The sequence below is a fragment of the Macaca nemestrina genome, chromosome 18, assembly GCF_043159975.1.
Source record: "Macaca nemestrina isolate mMacNem1 chromosome 18, mMacNem.hap1, whole genome shotgun sequence".
NCBI classification, from domain to species: Eukaryota; Metazoa; Chordata; class Mammalia; order Primates; family Cercopithecidae; genus Macaca; species Macaca nemestrina.
In genome coordinates, this window is record NC_092142.1 from 71,943,909 (window position 1) to 71,963,866 (window position 19,958).

At 50.5% G+C, this 19,958-nt stretch overlaps 1 protein-coding gene and 1 non-coding gene across 2 annotated transcripts; one reads left to right on the forward strand and one right to left on the reverse strand.

The window, feature by feature from the left end:
* Positions 1-8,603: 8,603 nt before the first annotated feature.
* Positions 8,604-14,861, forward strand: LOC139359777 (TLE family member 7). Its single transcript, XM_071083705.1, has 10 exons — positions 8,604-8,662; positions 11,406-11,815; positions 11,930-11,952; positions 12,099-12,157; positions 12,497-12,712; positions 12,819-13,060; positions 13,277-13,418; positions 13,565-13,718; positions 14,097-14,170; positions 14,482-14,861. Exons 2-10 carry the CDS (start codon positions 11,535-11,537, stop codon positions 14,584-14,586), a joined length of 1,296 nt encoding a protein of 431 aa, XP_070939806.1. The 5' UTR covers positions 8,604-8,662; positions 11,406-11,534; the 3' UTR covers positions 14,587-14,861.
* A 3,035-nt stretch (positions 14,862-17,896) lies between these two features.
* TRNAM-CAU (transfer RNA methionine (anticodon CAU)) lies at positions 17,897-17,969 on the reverse strand. Its single transcript has one exon. It is a non-coding gene; the product is annotated as a tRNA-Met (tRNA).
* Between the last annotated feature and the right edge of the window lie 1,989 nt (positions 17,970-19,958).

Here is a 19,958-nt window from a genome sequence, read left to right on the forward strand (position 1 = left end):
CCCATTGTGCCGCCAGTTCCCCAAGTGGCTCCAGTGTTCCTGAGGCGTGGCCCCCACCCCCTACCAGCCACCGAAATCCCACCCACCCTCGGCTCAAGCCCAGCCTCCAGGAAGCCTTCCCGACTGCCCTGCGGCACCGAGCCTGTGTCCTCTGGTTGCCCCGAGGGACCCCAGCGCCCCCGCCACGGTAAGGGGCTGTTCTGCCGTGGATCCCCGCGCGTCTGCTGGTCCCCACCCCGCCATCGGCCCGCAGCCCCGCGGCCCACGTGCTCCCAGGCTGGGGCCTCCCGCGGAGGTGCTGGCGCCGGCGAGGCCGGCTGGAGTTGGAGACTGCGCGTGAGCGCCCGAGGGCCCGTCTGCCCTTGCGTCGGTCGTGGGCCCGCGCTTCTGACCCTAGGCCTCCGCTCCGGCCTCGGTGTGGAAGGGGGCAGGGGAGCGGGGCCCTGCGTCCGGAGGTCTGCGCCCTGCGCGGTGGGTGGAGAAGCCAAAAGGAGTCTTTGCTGCCCCCGGCCCTTGGTGCCCCCTGGCGGCCGGCGCGCTCGCTGCACCCCTGCCCGCTTTCCGGGAGCGCGGGAGGAAAATCCAAGAACTAGGCCCTGGGGCGCCGGCCAGGCGAGGGCTCGACCCCGTCCGACCCGGAGGAGTAGCCCTATCACAGCTGCCCACGGCCGGAGTCCTGGGGTAGCGGGGCCGAGCTCCTGGTGGGAAGCTTCCCGTGGATCCTCCGGGCGTGGGGGCATGGGGGTCTGTGGGAGGCGGAGATGACCTCGGAGACCCTGGCGTAGGAAGCCTGGCCGCGCACGCCGCGCCCTGCAGGCCAGAATCCCAAGGACGCTCTGTGCGGTTAGTGCAGCCATTGCAACGCGGTGGCGCACGCCTGTGATCCCAGCACTGTGGGAGGCTGAGACGGGAGGATTGCTTGGGAACAGGAGTTCAAGACCAGCTTCAGCACAGTGAGACCCTTGTCTCTACCAACAGCAACAAAAAGTACCCTTTTCTTACAAAACAAATCGAGTGAAATCCTGCTCCGAGGCCCACATTGTAGAGTTGCTGTCGAGGACTGTGGGGGAGGCGGAAAGTTGCCGGCGGGCTCCTGAGAGTGACTGAGCAGGGGGCTTTGGTAACAGGTCCCTGGGGAGATAAGAGATGGACCCAGGACAGAAATCAGAATGCAGGACTTGGAATGCAAGCTCCCCATGGCAGGGACGGGACGCGAGGTGGGTGGGAAGAGCAATGCACGATGCGGGAGACGCCACCGTGCTTGTGGGAAGGGCAAGGCCACCATACTTGGCAAGGAATGCGGAGTTGGGGCTCCCCGTGACAGGGAGGGAGGAGATGGGAGGAAGCGTCAGGGACTAGGGGAGCAGCGAGGAGGGGCCAGGCCATGCATTACCTCTCCAGGTGCCCGCCAGAGGGCGCGCCAGCCCTCAAATAAAGATCTGGAGGCCCACAGTCGCAGTTCTGCCCAGATGACCCCATCTCTGGCCTTTGTGTTGGCCCACTAGGTGCTGGGGCCCCACCCGCCATTTGACTGCAGCTGCCCATAGCCTCCGGGCTGGGGCACCTGCAGCTGAGTGGCTCTTCTAGGGGAGCAAAGGGAAGAAAACCACCAGCTAAACTGCCTGGAGTTTGCTGGCTAAAGGGGAAGAAGGAAAAACGCTGTTGGGATTTGCAGGACCCTTAACTCATGACCCTATGTCTGGTTTTGGGTCTTTCTTGTAAAATACACTTAACATGAAATTTAACATTTTAGCTTTTTTTTTTTTTTTTTTTCCCCGAGGCAGAGTCTCGCCCTGTTGCCCAGGCTGGAGTGCAATGGCCTGATCTCGGCTCACTGCAACCTCCACCTCCTGGGTTCAAGTGATTCTCCTGCCTCAGCCTCCCGAGTAGCTGGGATTACAGGTGCCCACCACCACGCCCAGCTCATCTTAGCTATGTTAAAGTGTACAATTCAGTGGCATTAGGTACATCACAATGTTGCACAACCATCACCACCCTCTAGTTTCAGAACTTTTTTGTCACCCCAAAAGGAATTTCAGACCCATTAAGCAGTGGCGTCCCATTCCCCTTTGCCAGCCCCTGGCAACCATTCACCTGCTTTCTATCTCTAAGGATTGGCCCTTTCTGGATATTTCATGTAGATAGAATCATGCAGTATTGGCCTTTTGTGTCTGGCTTATTTCACGTAGCGTAATATTTTCAGGTTCACCCTTGTGGTAGCGTGTATCAGAGCTTCATTCTGTTTGATGGCTGAGTAATGCTCCATTGTATGGTTACACCACATTTTTTTGATCCATTCTTCAGTTGGTGGACACTTGGGTGGTTTCTTTTTGGCTATTGTGAATAATGCTTCTGTGAACACTGGTGTACAAGAAATGTTTAAGTCCCTGTTTTCCATTTTTGGGGCATATACTTATGAGTGGAGCTGCTGGGTCAGATGTTTAACTCTGAGGAGCTACCAAACTGTTTTTCACCATGGCTGCCCTGTGGCATTCCTATCAGCAACGTAGGAGGTTCCACTTTCCCGACATTCTCACGGAAATTTGTGATTTTCTGTGGTTTTGGTGGCTGTCATCGCCATCCTGGGGTGTGTGAAGTCATCTATTGCATGTGGCTTTGATGTGCATTTCCTGGATGACTGGTGATGTGGAGCATCTTTCTTTTAGCTGGGTCCCAGCCTCTAGTCTTGTTCCCTCCCCCCCAGTCGATCCATAGAAGAACAGGCCGAGTCCCCCTTCTGAAACCCATCTCTGATTATGTCTCCCCAGCTCAGAACCACCCCCAAATGCCTTCCAACTCTCTCTGGAAAGGAGGACACATTCCTGCCCACCCTGCCTCCAAAACACATACCCTCTGTGCTCCAGCCCCTAGAAAATTCTCCTAACTGGTAAAATCCAATCCTTTGCCTCTGCCCTTCTGTCTGCCTGGAACATTCTCCTATGCTCTTTGCTACCCCCGCTTCCCCCGCTGAGTCCTTCCATCCTTCCGACCTTACCTACTCCCTATCACCTTTCACTTCCAGGTTATGTGACTTTCTCTGGGCTCACATACCCTGCCCCTCTACAGCCCTCCGCCACCATGTCACTTTCCACTCTAACTTGTAATCTCCAGTTCAATGGTCAGTTTCCCTTCAAAGAGGGAATTCCACACGGGTTATGGTCAGCACTGTGGGCCCGGCCTCGTCTCCTCAGTGCCCAGCACAGCAGGGTCAGTAAGACTGTGCCAACTGACCACGGGAATGGAAAGGTGGTGGGGAAGGGGCACAGGTGTGTTTGATTACTATCATCAGCCCTGTTTGCTTTCTCTGCGTGGAATCCACTCTACCCTGATTCTGACAGTTTTGGTCAAGGGGGTCCCACCTGTTGCCCACATACACCTGAATTTCAGCTATGGCACATCCTGAGCTCAAGCTGGGTCCCTCTATCCACGGCTGAGGGACAGCAGGATGCACTCTCTCTCCATCCGGTTATTTCTAAAGCACCAATTGCCTTTAACTTGCCTCTGGGTTTAAGAACCACGGCTCTCTGACTCTTGCAACTCCTCAGGCTGTCCCCATTTTCACTTTTTTTTTTTTTTTTTTTTGAGACGGAGTCTCACCCTGTCACCAGGCTGGAGTGCAGTGGTGCGGTCTCGGCTCATGGCAACGTCCGTCTCCCTGGTTCGAGCGATTCTCCTGCCTCAGCCTCCGGAATAGCTGGGATTACAAAAAAAATTAGTTGCGTGGTGCCCAACACCACGCAGCTTATTTTTGTATTTTTAGTAGAGATGGAGTTTCACCATGTTGATCAGGCTAGTCTCCAACTCCCGGCCTCAAGTGATCTGCCCACCTTGGCCTCCCAAAGTGCTGGGATTACAGGCATGAGCCACTGTGCCGGGCTGCCGTTTTCACTTTTATTCAAATGTGTCAGTTGAGTCCCCTACCCCCATGTTCCCCAACCCCACTTCCATGTCTTCTCAGCATCTGACACTTCCATTCTTAGCAGTGTATAGTGTCTGGTCCAAGAGTGTACAGAAGCCGCCCTGTCCAGATTGTTGAAGGCAAATGGCTCAGTTCCTTCCGCTCCTCTCCCTGCAGCCTGTAGAGGGCCATGTGGGGTTGTGGAGGAGGCCTGGGCTCAAACCCTAACTCCACCACTTCCTTGCTGTGTGGCCTTGAGCAAATTACTTCAACTCTGTTTGTGCACCTCAGTCTGCTTAAATGTAAGCTTCCCTCCCAGGACAGCTATGAGAGTAGACTACGAGAATTCAGACAAGGCCTGCCAACCGTGATCCAGACCCGATGCCCCTTCTAGAAATATCTTCTAGGAGCTGCCCTCGCTCACTATAAGGGCCTTCTCACCAGCCTCACTTTACTTTTTCTCCTCTGAAGCCCCAGAGAATTGCCAACCCTTAGTGAGCATTTACTTTTTAAGAATAAATTTTACTTTTCATTGTACCTTGTCTAAGAATTGAGCATTTACTTGAAATCCGGCACAGTCAAAGGCCTTATTAACCTCTGGGTCTGACTACAGCTTCAGGAAGGATCTAATCTTGTCAACACCATTTCACAGATGAGAAAACTGAGGCAGCGGCTGGTAATCCATCGAAGCTCATACTGCTTGGAGGTGGCAGGCCTGGGGTTCTCACCACCATGCGTGCTGCCTCTGCTTAGGCCCAGGATGCTGTCCTGTGTCCTTTGTTTTCCCTGCAATCTATTTCAGATATTGCCAATGTCCTGAATTTCATAGACATAAATATGAAAGGTAAAATAATGAAGCTTCAGGAGGAAAACCAAGGAGCATATAGCTTCATGATGTTGGGATCTGCAAACGTTTCCCAAATAAGACTCAAGAATTCACCTTAAAAGAGAAACAGTAGAATTAAAATTAAGAATTTTTTTTCAGGTTTTTTTTCACATGTGCGGAATGTGCAGGTTTGTGACATGGGTATACATGTGCCATGGTGGTTTGCTGCACTTAGCAACCCGTCATCTAGGTTTTAAGCCCTGCATACATTAGGTATTTGTCGTAATGCTCTCTCTCCCCTTGCTCCCCACCCACTGACAGGCCCCAGTGTGTGATGTTCCCCTTCCTGTGTCCATGTGTTCTCATTGTTCAACTCCCACTTATGAGTGAGAACATGCAGCGTTTGGTTTTCTGTTCCTGTTAGTGTACTGAGAATGATGGCTTCTAGCTGCATCCATGTCCCTGCAAAGGACATGAACTCGTTTTTTTATGGCTGCAAAATTAAGAATAATTATTCATCCAAAGACACCATTAAAAGGCAAACCACACACTGGCAGGAGATCATTGTCACACGAGTGTCTGGTGAAGGATTCGCACTCAGAATAAAGAACCCCTGTGTTAAGGCTCGCTCATAAACACACATTTTTAAAAAGTCCTACAGGCCCGGATTTGTAGCCTAGCTTGCTCTTCTGCCCATTTAGGGAGATCTTGGACAAGTCTCTTTGAGGGACTGAGCCCTCTAGTTAATGATCCCATTTCCAAATTTGGGGATAAGACCCGTGCTTTGTGTGCCTCACTGTTGTGTTTCTTATGAGAATGAAAAAAGAGAGAACGCACCAAAAATGGATCACGTGTCAGGATGGGGATTTATGTGTATGTGGCCCCCTCGTCCCTACTCTCAAATCGGAGCTCCTCAAGGACTTGGGCTGGGCCTTAGCCCAATGTCTGGTCCCTGGTACCTGGCACGAGCCTGGCCCAGAGTGCATGGAAACATACATGTGACCCATGAGTGGGCAACGAACAGTATTCCTGTATGAGGGAAGCACATGAGCAAAGCATGAGTGTGGAAATGTACAGTTCAGTCCATTGGGAATGAGCTTTGGTGGACACAGAGTACAAGCCAGGGACGAGTGGATGGGGATGGATCTTCCATACCAGGCTCAGGAGTTGGGATTATTGGTATAGGAACCCTGGCTTACCAGGCCTCTGGTTTAATAAAACATGACTAAAGTGACTCCATCTTGAAGTGAGCAGCTTAATGCTTATGGTCTGAAAATAGCCACATCCAAAGCTGACCACCAGTTATAATTACAGAAAATTTATAGCCATGGAGAGCATCTCCCACTAAGCCTGCAGAATGTCCAGGTGTCCTAAGAACACAGCCCACTTTAATTAAGAGTAATGTAAACAAGTGTGTTTAGGTTGAAGGGTTAATGGTCACTGATAGCACCAATAGCCCTTACCTTTAGCGAGCACATCTGCACGTTCCAAGTTTAATTACAGCTCCTCATGGTTTCTTTTCTTTTCTTTTTTTTTTTTTGAGATGGAGTCTCGTTCTGTCATCCAGGCTGGAGTGGAGTGGCACAATGTTGCTTCAGTGCTCTGCCTCCTGGGCTCAGGTGATTCTCCTGCCTCAGCCTCCCGAGTAGCTGGGATTACAGGCATGCCACCATGCCTGGCTAATTTTGTATTTTTACTAGACACAGGTTTCACCATGTTGGCCAGGCTGGTCTCGAACTCGTGACCTCAGGTGATCCACCTGCCTCGGCCTCCCAAAGTGCTGGGATTACAGGCGTGAACCACTGTGTCCGGCCACTCCTTACGGTTATAAGTAGAGACACTAACAAAAGATGGTGTGTTCTTCCTCCTGCTTTCTGAGGATGCTCCACTCTACAACAGGGTGGTTTCTAATAAATTTCTTTCTTTCATACTGCGCTCTGTGACCTGCCTTTAATTCCTTCCTGAATGAGATCCAAGAACTCTTGGGGTCTGGATCAGGACCATCTTTTTCCAGCAACATTATCTTGAAGGCAATAGGCAGCCACAGATGTTCTGGGGATAAGGGGTGTGTAAGTGAGGTGGAGGGGAGAAGAGAGAGATGGAGAGCTTTGGAAATTGGGGATCAGGGTTAGTAAAAGATTCCTCTGTAAGTAGCAGCCATCTCAGGACTTCTTCAAAAGAAGGAAGCCAATGAATGAGAAAGAAGCCAGAGGAGAGGAGAGAGTAGATTCAGTGGGGGAAAAGGGGTGATCAGGGAATGGAGGCAAAAACAAGGAGTGGAGGAGGAAAGGGGTCCAGCTTCATCACCCCTTCCTCTCCTTCCAGAAAGGGACCGTCAGACTAAAGGGTTCCCGCAGTGCCTCTCAGATGTGGGTCCCCAGCCTGGTGGCAGCAGCAGCAGCATCACCAACAGCATCGGGAACTTGTTAGAAACACAGTCTCGGGCCCCACCCCATGCCTACTGAATCAAAATCCCTTCCCTTCCCTCCCTTCCCTTCCCTTCCCTTCCCTTCCCTTCCCTTCCCTTCCCTTCCCTTCCCTTCCCTTCCCTTCCCTTCCCTTCCCTTCCCTTCCCTTCCCTTCCCTTCCCTTCCCTTCCCCTCCCCTCCCCTCCCCTCCCCTCCCCTCCCCTCCCCTCTCCTCTCCTTGCCTCTCCTTCCCTTCCCTTCCTTCCTTCTTCTTTCTTTCTTCCTTTCCTTCTCTCTCTCCTCCCTCCCTCCCTTTCTTTTCTTTTTCTTTCTCTTTTTTTTTTTGAGACAGAGTCTCACTCTGTCACTCAGGCTGGAATGCAGTGGTGCAATCTCAGCTCACTGCAGCCTCCACCTCCCAGATTCAAGTAATTCTTGTGCCTCAGCCTCCCAAGTAGCTGGAATTACGGGCACTCACCATCATGCCCAGCTAATTTTTGTATTTCTAATAGAGACTGGGTTTCACCATGTTGGCCAGGCTGGTCTCAAACTTCTGACCTCAGGTAATCCACATGCCTCAGCTTCCCAAAGTGCTGGGATTACAGGTGTGCACCACCATACCCAGTTAATTTTTGTATGTTTAGTATAGACGGGGTTTCACCATGTTGGACGGACTGGTTCTGACCTCAAGTGATCTGCCCACCTCAGCCTCCCAAAGTGCTGGGATTACAGGTGTGAGGCACCGTGCCCAGCCCTGAATCAGAACTTCTGGGAATGGGTCCACCACACTTAACAAGGCCTGCAGGGGATTTGATGTGTGCTGCAATGTAAGAACCACTGGCTGAGACAGCCACGAAAAAGAGAGGGTTCCTCAGTCTTTGCTTTCAGGGACACTGGTAAAAGATGGGAGGCCCAGAGCCAGGCAAGTTGGGGCCAGATCAGGGGAGGAAGAGGAAAGTGGCCCCATGTCCCTCCCACAATCACCCACTATTGCCTTCAGGCCAAGATTAGCCTTCTCAGGCAAAGGAGATTCACCTGGAGCTGAGAATCTGACTCTTGGCTCTGGCGAACAGCTCAACTCAACTCCCCATCTTTGCACAGACACTGGCTCTTGTAGGGTGGTTTGAATCCAGTCCAAAGACGTATCCCCCTAAAAATGTCTCCCTCTATCTTGCCTTCTGCCATGAAAATACTTGGTGGATCCCTGTCTTACTACCCCCAATTCAAGGACTCACAGGTTAACTTGAGATACCACCAACAGCAGCTTGGCTCAGCTGGGTTGGTTGTGTGACCACACCTGGTGATTGATTGACAGCCTTTCAGGGCCAGGATACCTGACTGAGGTTCTGACCCAGGGGTGGATGATCCATTAGGCCCGCGTTTAAAAGCAGCAGCACCGCGGGATAGGGGCAGCACCTGGGTGTGGAAGGGAGGGTCTGGGGCTGGGAGAGGGGTGGGAATTCTTATGCCTGGCTGGGTCTCAGCTTGGCTGACTTCCCATGTCTAGGGTTTGACCTTCTTCCTTCAGAGGTGAGTTTCCTGCCATGGGGGTTTGGGTGAGCCCCCAGCACCAGCATTTTGGGGCCTTTGAAAAGAGAGTTGTCTGGTAAGGGGGTAGGGATCTCTGTGTTCCTAGCTCTGGGAGAGAGAAGAGAAGGGAATCGGTGATATTGACTCTTCTTCCTGCTGTTTCTAGAAAGCCTTGTTTTATTCTTAGGGTGAAATTCTGGCGAATTTGGAGTCTGAAGCCCTGGTTAAATAGCTTCACTGCTTTTAAGCTTTATGTAGCCTGCAAAAGGGGGTCTGAGCAGTGGTGGTCTCTGCTGGGAGTTTCTCTGCTCTATACTCAGTCCTGGTGTCTCCAATTAGAGGAGCCTGATGCCAGTCAGGCAGAGTGTGTTAAATTGTTTAAACAACTAAGAATCAGGAGGATCAACATTTGGGGCAAGATGAGAAAGGCTCCAGATCCAACCATTTTTAACATAGGTTTGAATATCCAGAAATGCAGAAAAGGTACTGAGTTACGCAGTGACAGATCTCCCTCCCATGCTTCTTTCCTATTTGCCAATTTCCATCTCTGAAAGGCAACCACTGTTTCTCATTTCTTATGTACAAAGATGAATTTAATTTCCATTTTTCTTTTACATAAAAGTTGCACCTTTGGCACATTTTTCTGAACCTTGCAGTTTTCACCCACTTATTAATACACCTTGGAATATTCCATATCAATGTATGTGTCCTTGTTATTTTATTTTATTTTATTTATTTTGAGACAGAGTCTCACCCTGCCACCCAGGATGGAGTGCAGTGGCGCAATCTCGGCTCACTGCAACCTCCGCCTCCCGGGTTCAAGCAATTCTTCTGCCTCAGCCTCCTGAGTAGCTGGGATTACAGGTGTGTGGCACCACAACCAGCATATTTTTGTAGTTTTAATAGAGACGGAGTTTCACCTTATTGGTCAGCCTGGTCTCGAACTCCTGACCTCATGATCTGCCTGCCTCAGCCTCCCAAAGTGCTGGGATTACAGGCGTGAGCTACTGTGCCCAGCCGTGTCCTTGTTATTTTTAATAGCTGCATACTATTCTACCATATGACTATACTCTAACTTACTGCACCAGTCCCCTCCCATGGCCATTTGGGCTTTGGCCAGTCATCTGCCAAATCCCTGGCTGGAATGCAGTGGTGCAATCTTGGCTCTGCAAAGGTTATAACAAACAAACAATATTCCAACATTGTCAGAAACAATGCTGCTGGTCTCCAGCTGGTACATCTATTATTTTGCATATATCCAAGTGCACCTCTAGGGTACATTTTTCGAAGTGGAAGTACTAGGTTAAAGGTCACTGCATTGGTGATAATGGTGGATATTGCCTTCCTTCTAATAGGGAGGTAGGAAAGGAGGTGGTTTAGAGCTATGCAGGACAGGGTTCGAACCTCCTCTCTCTGTTTTCTCGCAGTTTGATCATGGACCCAATGCTCTCTGAGCTCCAGTTTTTAAAAATCTATAAAATGGGGCCCATATAGTTGTGAGCATAAAATGAGATCAGCTATGTAAAGCATTTAATTCAGGGCCAAACACACAGAGAAGTAAAACTCTCCCCTGCATCTTCCCAAGGGCAGGCAGCCTGCGCCCCCCACCCCCGCCCCGTACTTGCCATAGAGTTTATGGGTGTTTGAGAGGCAGCTATTGAGCCTGGCGGTCAAACTGGTGGTTCTCAGTGGAAGATCCTTTCCCCGCCCATTGTCTTGTCCCATCCCTAAGGCTCCTGATATGCTCTGTTCCTAGAACCCTGGGTGTCTTCAGGGCCTTCCTAGGGCTGGCTGTTGGTCAGGAGCCTTCCTGAAGGGAGGGTGTTTGGTCTGCTTAAATCTTCAAAGCTCTGGTCCCTGACACAGGCCTCAAATAAGTATACTACCTTCCACTGATTGTTTACCGCTAGCCTTGTACAATGCCGAGTGTTCTACTTGAGTGATTGTAGCCAGTTCTCAGAATTATCCCATAGTGTAGGAAATAGTAATCACCTCCAAGCCAACTTCATCATTAGATAGCCTTGCCCCGTCCAAGTAGGACACCTTATATTCTCATGGTCTCTTGGGGTTTCCTCCAACCCCTCTAGGAGGTGAGAGACACATGGTGTGTGTGGAGTTTCCTGTTGCCTTATACTTTATTTAGCTTAGGCATGAGCCCTCACTGGAAATATGTACAGCCCGATGAAAAGGTGAGTTTGATTTTTTTGAGACAGAGTCTTGCTTTGTTGCCCAGGCTGGAGTGCAGTGGTGCGATCTCACCTCAGTGCAACCTCTGCCTCCTGGGTTCAAATGATTCTCCTGCTTCAGCCTCCCAAGTAGCTGGGATTATAGGCATGTGCCACCCGGCCGGCTAATTTTTGTATTTTTAGTAGAGATGGGGTTTCACATTGTTGGCGAAGCTGGTCTCAAACTCCTGACCTTGTGATCTGCCTGCCTCGGCCTCCCAAAAAGCTGGGATTACAGGCGTGAGCCACCGTGCCCAGCCAGTGAGTTTGGTTTTTAAATGACCAGAAATGCAGTCCATGTGCATGAAAGGAAAAACACAATGCCTGGCACTAACATCTCAAAGTGCCTGTGTGACAGTTTCACCCTTAACGTCATTGCCGCCAACACCTAATAGAAAAAGTTAGTTGGCAACCAGTCTTGTGAATCTTTTCATCAAAGGAGCCATTCTCTGCCCCTTCTAAAGAGACCCTACAGAGTACATGTGCATAGCTGCCTCTCCTTTTTTTTCACCTTACAGGGGATCAGGACACATTGGGAACCCGGGATCTGTTTGGCGGGTCTCTTTCTCAAGACCTAGAACCAGGTGGTCCAGGCACCTCACTGATCTAAGAACGTGAGTGGCGAGAAGGAAGAGGCACTGTTCAGAATGCTCGGGGCTGATGGTGAGCCAGAGGAGAGGAGGGATGTACCAGAAAGCTCTGGCGTTTCCTCTCAGCCTGAGCCACAAGTGCAGCACCAACTGGGCAGTCTGTATGGAGTGCCCTGGCAGCCCCCGGGCCCCCCAGTACAGCACAGCCCTGCTGATCAAGAGACAAGCGCGGTGACCCAGCAGCAGTGGCACCTCCAGGGCCTGGGTAGATCTGAGCTCCAGGCCGCTGGGCTCCCTGAGGCACAACTAGGAGAAGCAGCAGAGTCCAGCCCAAGCAGGTCTTGCTTGAACACGGCTGGGTGGGGATGGCCAACTGGCCTGGGGAAAGGGGATCCCAGCAGGAAGCTCTGTGGCTCACGCTCTGTCTCCCTCCCTCTCTCTGTGTGTCGTAGCTTCCTGCTGGGTTCTGAGGTTGGTGAGTACCAGTCATGGTGGTGCGTGTGGTCGCCCAAGCTGGGCCCCAGATGGGGGACTGGGAACGGGGGCCTGGTGTCAACAGTGCGGCCTTCTCCCTGAAGCGTGGGACTCTGTGAGCAGGTGGGCATTGCTCTTTCCCTGCAGGCCAGCCTTACTCTTCTTCCCCTCCCAGTGAAGAAGTCCTGTCATTGCTCAGAGCAATTGTAAGTGTCTCATTTTGTTTTGTACTCAGGATCTTTCCTTTCCCACCTACCCCCAATCAAGAAACCATGTGTCTGCACTTCCACTCTCTCTCCCATAGGTAGGGGGGTGTCGTGGGCTCCTGCTGCTTTTGAGCTATGTTCCCTGTTCCCCCATCCTGCGAAGTAGGTGTTCAGCTCACAGTGTCATTTCTTTAAGAGCTGTGACCCTGGGAACCAGGGGTTGGGTGGGTGAATGGGTGGATGGGTGGGTGGTTAAGAATCTAGCTGGAAGACAGGGGTAGGCTGTCCTATTAATGATAGCAGGTCAGGGCCACTGCTACCCACCCTCTCCTTGCCCAGCCCCCCATTCCAGATGAAGTTGTGGTCAGGCAGAAGAGGGCCCCACACGGCTCCTGGAAGGTTGGCACACTCCTCCATGGAAAGAGGGTCTACGCTGTGGCCATCAGCGGCTCAACCCACCACGTGTACACATGTGGCTCCGGCTACATCAGGGTGTGGGATGAGAGTGCGCTGCAGGCGGGAGACAAGGCCCCTCAGGCCCAGCTGGATTTGCAGGTGAGGGGGGTCCAAAGCAGGACTCAGGGAACTCTGACAGGGCCTCTGATTTGAGACCCAGGGTCAGTGCCTTGAGGGGATACCAGTGTGTGAACCCTTCCTACAGGATCCCCAGGACTGTGTTGTCACCTGCAAGCTGTTCCCTGATGAGCAGAGCCTGATCACAGGGGGTGCATCCCAGGCCGTGACTCTCTGGGACCTGGCACCCACCCCCCAGGTCAGGGCACGGCTGACCTCAACGGGCCCCACGTGCTATTCTCTGGCTGTCTCCTCTGATGCCCATATCTGTTTGGCTTGTTTCCATGGATTTGTTGAGATTTGGGATTTGCAGAACCAAATCTTGATCAGGTATGAGCTCCCTCCAGAGCCACTCGGGTGTACCTGGGGGAGGGCTTGCCAGTGAGGCTCACTCTTCCTGTCTTTGCATTAGGGCTCTTGGCATTAGGGCTGGGCGAGTCAGTGTAGAGGATATATCTGGGGTAGTCCTAGGGGCTTCCTGACCCTGAAACTTCCCGGGGGCCCAAACCACTCAGTGACCCTCTGCGTTGTTTTTCCACCCACCAGGAAGCACGAAGTTCCTGTATACGGGTCCCGATGTGTGGACATCACTGGCAATATATTCTGGACAGGAGGTGAAGACACCACCCTGTATTCCTGGGACCTGAGGAACTACCAGAGGCTGCACCAACACGACTTACAGAATGAGGTGCCTGGCTGGCCACCACTGGCAGAATGCCACCTGCAGTGGAGTCATGCATGGAGGCAGGGGTGGGAGTGTGAGCTTGAGAGGTGGGCACAAAGCATGGTGTTGGCAACTTTGAGTGCTGACCTCAAACCTGCTTCCACAAACAGATCCTCAGCATTACCCATGACCCCGGAGAAGAATGGGTATTGGCGGGCTTGAGAACAAGTGATATCGCATTCCTTCACACTCGTCGGAATGAGCAGTTTAAGGCTGTCATGAAAAAATACACCCGCCACCACAGCCTCAAGTTTGCCTCCTGTGGTGAGTAAGAAGCCAGGTGACACCTCTGGGTGTCCGATTGTGAACTTGCTGTCGTCTCTTCTTTCTCTATTCACCCCCCTTTCCTTTTCTGGCTCCCTCCGTAATGGGAGATCCTGCACAGAATGATAGCCCGAAGACGCAGGCAGACTGAAGAGGCATGAACCCAATCCGATTGTTCTGTTATTCTGTGATAGCCATGATCCTGCATGTGGTAGGAGGGTGGGGGCAGATAAGGGAATGGCTTGGGTTGTGTGTCTGATTTTCATAGATAGGGAAACTGAGGCAGAGAAAGACTTGCCCTTAGTCTGGTTGGGGACAGTGCTGGAACTAGAATGCAGGATTGGTGTCTGGCCTCTCATCTGTTTGTTCCTTCACCAGGGAGCTATTTTGTGACCGCGATAGATACGCGCCTCAGTGGCTTGGAGGCACCTTCTCTACAAAAGTTGTTTCAGGTACTGAACACAGAGAGATGCCTGAACCCAGGCACTCAGAGCTTATAGCTCCAGGTCCCAGTTGGTTGGATTCCAGTGGGTGTTGGAAAACACCTCTGAGATGGCACCCAGGGCCATTTTACAGAGTAGAGGAAAGAGGACTTCAGATCCTATGAACTCCCAAGTCACCTTGAGCCCTGAGACCTGGCCCTGTCCTCCACCTGAGCCTTAGGTCTACACTGAGCCTTGAAACAGCCCTAAATGAAGCCTCCATGTCTGGCCCAATCTTTGCCCCAAGTGTGACCCCTTTTTTGGCCCTTCCATCTATCTAGATAGAGGAGTCTTCAGGTATCCTGTGCTGTGATGTATCCTCTGACAACCAGTATCTGGTCATGGGCTCCAAGAGCAGTGCCATCGTCTACCAGCTCTTGTATTAAAGGTGGCATGGCATGGTCCTGCCAGTGAAGACCCAGTCTTTGGGCTGGTGTGGCTGTGAGGATGGCTTCAGGGTGCTGGACACCTCTAACACCTGCCATCCCCTCTGCTTTAGCTTGGGTGGCAGGTCATTCCTCCCCTCCAATACCCCGCTTTCAGCCCACACTCCCAGACTTTAATCAGATGGCTTGGAGCTTTTTCCTTTGTTATCTTTCTACTACTGATTTCTGGGTTTTGGTGGGAAACTTGAGATCCCTTTGCAATGAATAAAATAGCAAAGCAGAAAGCAAAATGGCCTGGATATGTGTCCCTTTCTTTCAAGTCACAAACTCATTGTGATGGATTGCTTATGCCTTCAGCAAATTCCAGGGTGGGGAAGGAATTTTCGACCAGACTTAATTTTGTTTGTAAACTTTTTTTTTTTTTAAGTGGGGAATTTTTGGAATCTTAAAGCTCAAGAAATGTAAGACTACGTACCAACTTTCAGACTGTGATAGATAGACCAACAATGCTCAACTCTTGACTCAGGTAAAACTCCTAGAGCTGGTCTAGCCATGTTCTGAGGACAGGTTCCCTTTTTGTGCCTAACTTCAATGACGGAGAAGCTCCTTGCTTCATGCTACTTCACTTTATTTGACTTTTTAAAAGTCTTGATGCTAATTCTGGTGTTTGGTGCTAATCAAAGCTACCTAGCTCACTGTTTCAGGACAGTTTCCTCATGTTTGAAAATGTGACAGTGTAGTAGTATATCTGGGCTTCACTGGGCTGGAAAGGCCCCAGCTCCTGGAAAAAAAGCCATAAGGCCTGCTTTCTAGTCTTCTTCCATCAGCGTCCTCTTTTTGGCTTGGTGTTTGTATAGCTGAGACTGCCAGCTGCCCACTGAAGTTCATGGCTTAGAGTTTTCCCTGGGAGAAAGCTGCAATGCCAAGGGCCAAGTTTGCCATCCTTTGCAACATGTAGGTGTTGTCAGGAACTGAGTTCTTGCCAGTGGATCATGAGTGAATAATATGTGTCAGCTTTGGGCTAGGCCTAAAGAAGTAGGACTGTTCCCTCCAGGGTCTTGTTCCACTTCTACCAGCTCAAGGCAAATGATGTGGAGGCCCCAGGGCATTGCAGAAACACAGGATGCTTCTATCCTAGAAGCATCCTCTGTGCATGAGTCAGACATCGAGATAAGCTGTTCACTTTGGACTATTGCATGGAAGAAAACAAACCCAAAGGAGGTATCACTTGCCATCTTTTAGGATGGCTAGAGTAAAAAAGACAGTAAGAAGTGTTGACAAGGATGTGGAGAGATTGGAATCCTCATGTATTGCTGGTGGGACTGGAAAATGTTGCAGTCACTTTGAAAATGTTTGGAAGTTCTTCAAAATGCTTAACATAGAGTTACCATATGATTCAGTAATTCCACTCCTATGTCCAAGAGAATTAAAAATAAAGACATACAAGTTGGGAGGGTAATAATTGGGAGTGGGAATACAAGAATTTTAAAATGCTTTCTGGAAATAAGATAAGAGTCCTAATAGCAGTGTTGATAAATCAAGGAGTAGCATTGTAATCTCTAGGTTAATTGCTAAAAGAATATTAAACAAGTGTACAGCTTCCAAGCAAAGAGGGAAAATATTGGAATAATATATAATAATAATCCAAAAAAAGAGGAAAAAGGAAAAAAGGAACAAAGAAGAACCTGAAAAGGAAAAGCTTACTGAAATAATAGATTTAAATCCAAATATAGCAGTAATTACATTAAATGTAAGTGGTTTAAATATTCCTATTAATCTGTAGAGATCATATAACAATTTTAAAAAATCACAACTGTGTTTGAAAGATACATTAAAACTTAAGGGCACAGAAAGTACAGCATAATGAAGATACTTTGCACAAATCGAAGAAAGTTGATGTTAATATTAGATAATATAAAACAAAAAATATTTAAATAAAGGTGAACATTTCATAAGTGTTCAGTTCAGGTTCAATTCATCAGGAAGCACAATAATTTTATTTTTATGTAGTTGTTATTGTAGCCTCAAAATACAAAAAGAAAAATCAACAAATTAAGACAAATTTGTATCTCACAGTGACCAGCAGTTCAAATAGACAAAAAATTTATAAGGGTACAGAAGCTTTGAATAACATGATTAGAAAACTTAGAACAAGGCCTACAACCACTATAGAATACAACCCCACCCCTCCCACACACACAGCATTTACAAACGACCATATACCTGAGCCATACATTTCAAAGGATTTAAGTTTTACAGAATATATTATTTGACCACAATGCAATTAAGATATAAATAATAAAAACGTAACTAGAATTTTTCTATTTTGGAAATTAATTAATATACTTCTAAATAACTAATAGAGAATAAACTACAAAATAATTAGAAGGTATTGTAATGAAACATACAGAAGGATTCAGCTAGAGATAGAATCAGAGCTTGTCATTTAACCCACGCCCCATCCCCCTCTCCTGGATCTCTTGAGGCTGGGCGCTGACTGCCTGGGTCTTCCTGGCTCTTGGAAGCTGGGTCTGCAGCGAGGGTGGAGACAAGGCCTTTCTCCTAGCCGAGGAAGGTCGGGGGAAAAAGAGATTGGAAGCGGTCTAGGAGACTGTGATTTTCACAGATGTTGCCAGAGGAATTGACTCAATTTAGCTTTCAGCAACGCTTGGTGTCCATTTGCCTACATTCACGCCAACAGTGTGTGTTTTCTCATTTGTGGAGGGTTTTGTTTTGTTTTGTCTTTAAACCCCGGCTGGAGTGCAGTGGTGTGATGATAGCTCACTGCCGCTTTGACCTAAGGGATCCTCCCACCTCAGAGGTGCTGGGACTAGAGGTACTTGCTACCACGTCTGGCTATTTTTTAAATTTTTTTTCATTTTTATTTTTTGTAGAAACAGGGTCCCATTATGTTGCCCAGGCTGGTCTCTAAATTCCTGGGCTTAAGCTGTTCTCCCATCTTGGCTTTCCAAAGTGTTGGGATTACAGATGTGAGCCAATGCACCTGGCCCCATTTGTGAATTTTAATTCCTGGGAGAGGGGACAATAGCCGTTCCTGTGGCTGTGATCTGAGTTTCTTTTGTTATGAGCGAGGTTGACTTATTTGCGAGTTTACATAACAATGTATTTACGCCGCCCTGTAGCTCAGTACCCTGCTTCTGTACACCTTGCTCTCGGGTGGTGACTCATCCTTACCCTCTGGTACCTGACTGGCACACCTACTCTTTTCCCGTGGTCCAAAGTGCTTTGCTTCTAGAACCTTCTAGCTGCTTCTAAGCATCTTTGCTGCCATCGTACACAACAAAACAGCTGCCCTCTCTGAGGCTCGAACTCAGGACCTTCAGATTATGAGACTGACGCGCTGCCCACTGCGCTAAGAGGGCGGCCTTTACCTGTATAACGTTTCTACCTTCTATAATAAAACGCCTGCAGCCCCTTGCACTCACAGAGTCGCCCCTGCAAGGTCGGCCTCTGCAGGGAGCAGCCCCTGGTCTCACCCTGGGCTTGTGCGCACACCTGGGGACACGTGGGTGGGAAGGTAGCTCTTGCAGCCACGGAGCGGCCTGGGCTCAGGGAACGAGCCCCGCGCAGGGAAGAAAGCTGCCTGCCGGTCGCAGCTTCGTGGGGACTAGGACCCGAGACACCACAGCTCACCGAGAGGCAGTGAGGCCCAGCGGTGTGTATGGGATACCCGGCGGGCAGACTCTGGGCACGGCCAGGTGGGGACAAGCTCCGAGGTGTGAGCAGGCCGGGGTGCAGGGGAAGCGGAGGACGAGCGCCTGGGTCTGGTGCAAGCGGCGGGGGTGATGAGGACTGGCGAGCATGGGAGAGGAGGCTGCAAGGGGTGACCCCAGTAGGGGTCTTCAGTCTCCAGGGCGACGGCCGCTTGATTGGGCTGGAGAGGGGCTCGCGTGGCTGCCAAATGCAGGGTCCCAGGGTGGACTGAGGCTGGAGCGTGTGACGTCAGCCGCGGTTGGGCGTCAGGGGCGACCCCGGAGCAAGGGGTGGGTAGGGCCCTGGGGAGCAGGAGGGCGTGGCAGACGGGCAGGAGGGCGGAGAAGGGGTATGGGGTGTGAAATCTCCAAGCCCAGGCCCTGAAGTCGGGGTGGGGCGAGGTGGAAGCAGGGAGGGAAGGTTCCAGAAGATTCTTGGACGTGAATTCAGTCGGCAAATGGAGGGAAGAAGTTATGGTTGCCTTGGACTTGCCGATTCTTTTTTTTTTTTTTTTTGCATCCCGCGCTTTTCTTTTTCTCTCTTATTTTTCAAATACTCTTGCTTCCTGGTTACACATAGGGGCCTCTCATTTTGAAGGGCAGCAGAGTCGCACTGCTCCCTCAGAGCAGGGCTCTCCAATTTATTGTCACATGAAAAGATGACAGGAATAAAGGGTGCGGGGAGGGATGGGCGAGTGGATAGGTGGGTAGAGGGAACTCTCCCCATCTCAAGATTCCCTCCTCACTCTTTCAGGGAAATTACTGGCTCAGGGAGTCTTCACCCCATCCCATTGCCCAAAAACCATCCTGGGTAAGATGACGACGTTGAACTTGCCGGCTTACTCATTCTCTAAGCCCTTGTGACATTTTTGCTTGTTTTCACCAGATAACCAATCATATATTTCAATACCTGATAGGACTAGTCTCTTCTACCCCCAACCCCCAACGCACACACCTGCTCTTCTGTTCGGGTTTCGGTGCTCCTTTGGGAACTGGTTTCGGGTGATTTCTTGCACAGTGGTCACTCTGATTCTTCCTTCTCTGATCTCCTAGGGCACGTGGTGACTAGCACATCCCAGGGTTTGAGGGGGTTCTCAGTTGTTCTCTGTGTGTCAGTCCTATCTTCTCCATTAGGGTGGGACCTCTGCAATCCACAGACAGGATCTGAGCCACCACTGGGCGGGCCACATTCCACGTGCCCAGAGGTATGGGGAAAGGGGGGCTCTGGATCCCACCCTCAAGTTGCCCTCCGCTGGTGTCTCCATTCCAGGTTCAGCGCAGGAGGGAGAGTGTGAAGGGAGGAAAGCACTGCCCGGAGTCTGTGTCCTGGGTGTGGTTCTCTCTGCCACCAGCCAGCCTTGAATTTGGGGCTCCCCTCCTGTTCATCTTGGGGTCATACACACACTGCCCTGGGGAGCGGATGGACAGGCAGCATCCCCAGTAGGGGTGGTTCCCAGGTGCTCCGAAAAGCTGCTCAGCCAGAGAAGCTATAGAGGGAAGGAATGTAGTTAGTTCTAGCAATCCCTTTAAACACATTTTTCAAGATGTCAGTGCTCCTAACCTTGAGTGGCTTCCCCCAGCCTTTGGGGAAATATTCCACAGGGCCCTGCAAGGACAAGGCCAGCCCATACTCTCCCACCGGATGAAACAGGCCATGCA

Bases quoted from the DNA above. Each gene is read 5' to 3' on its own strand.
- LOC139359777 (XM_071083705.1), top strand. From the start codon at position 11,535: ATGCTCGGGGCTGATGGTGAGCCAGAGGAGAGGAGGGATGTACCAGAA. The intron at 11,816-11,929 runs GTCTTGCTTGAA...TGTGTGTCGTAG, and splicing joins GCAGAGTCCAGCCCAAGCAG to CTTCCTGCTGGGTTCTGAGG. The intron at 13,719-14,096 runs GTGAGTAAGAAG...TTCCTTCACCAG, and splicing joins CCTCAAGTTTGCCTCCTGTG to GGAGCTATTTTGTGACCGCG.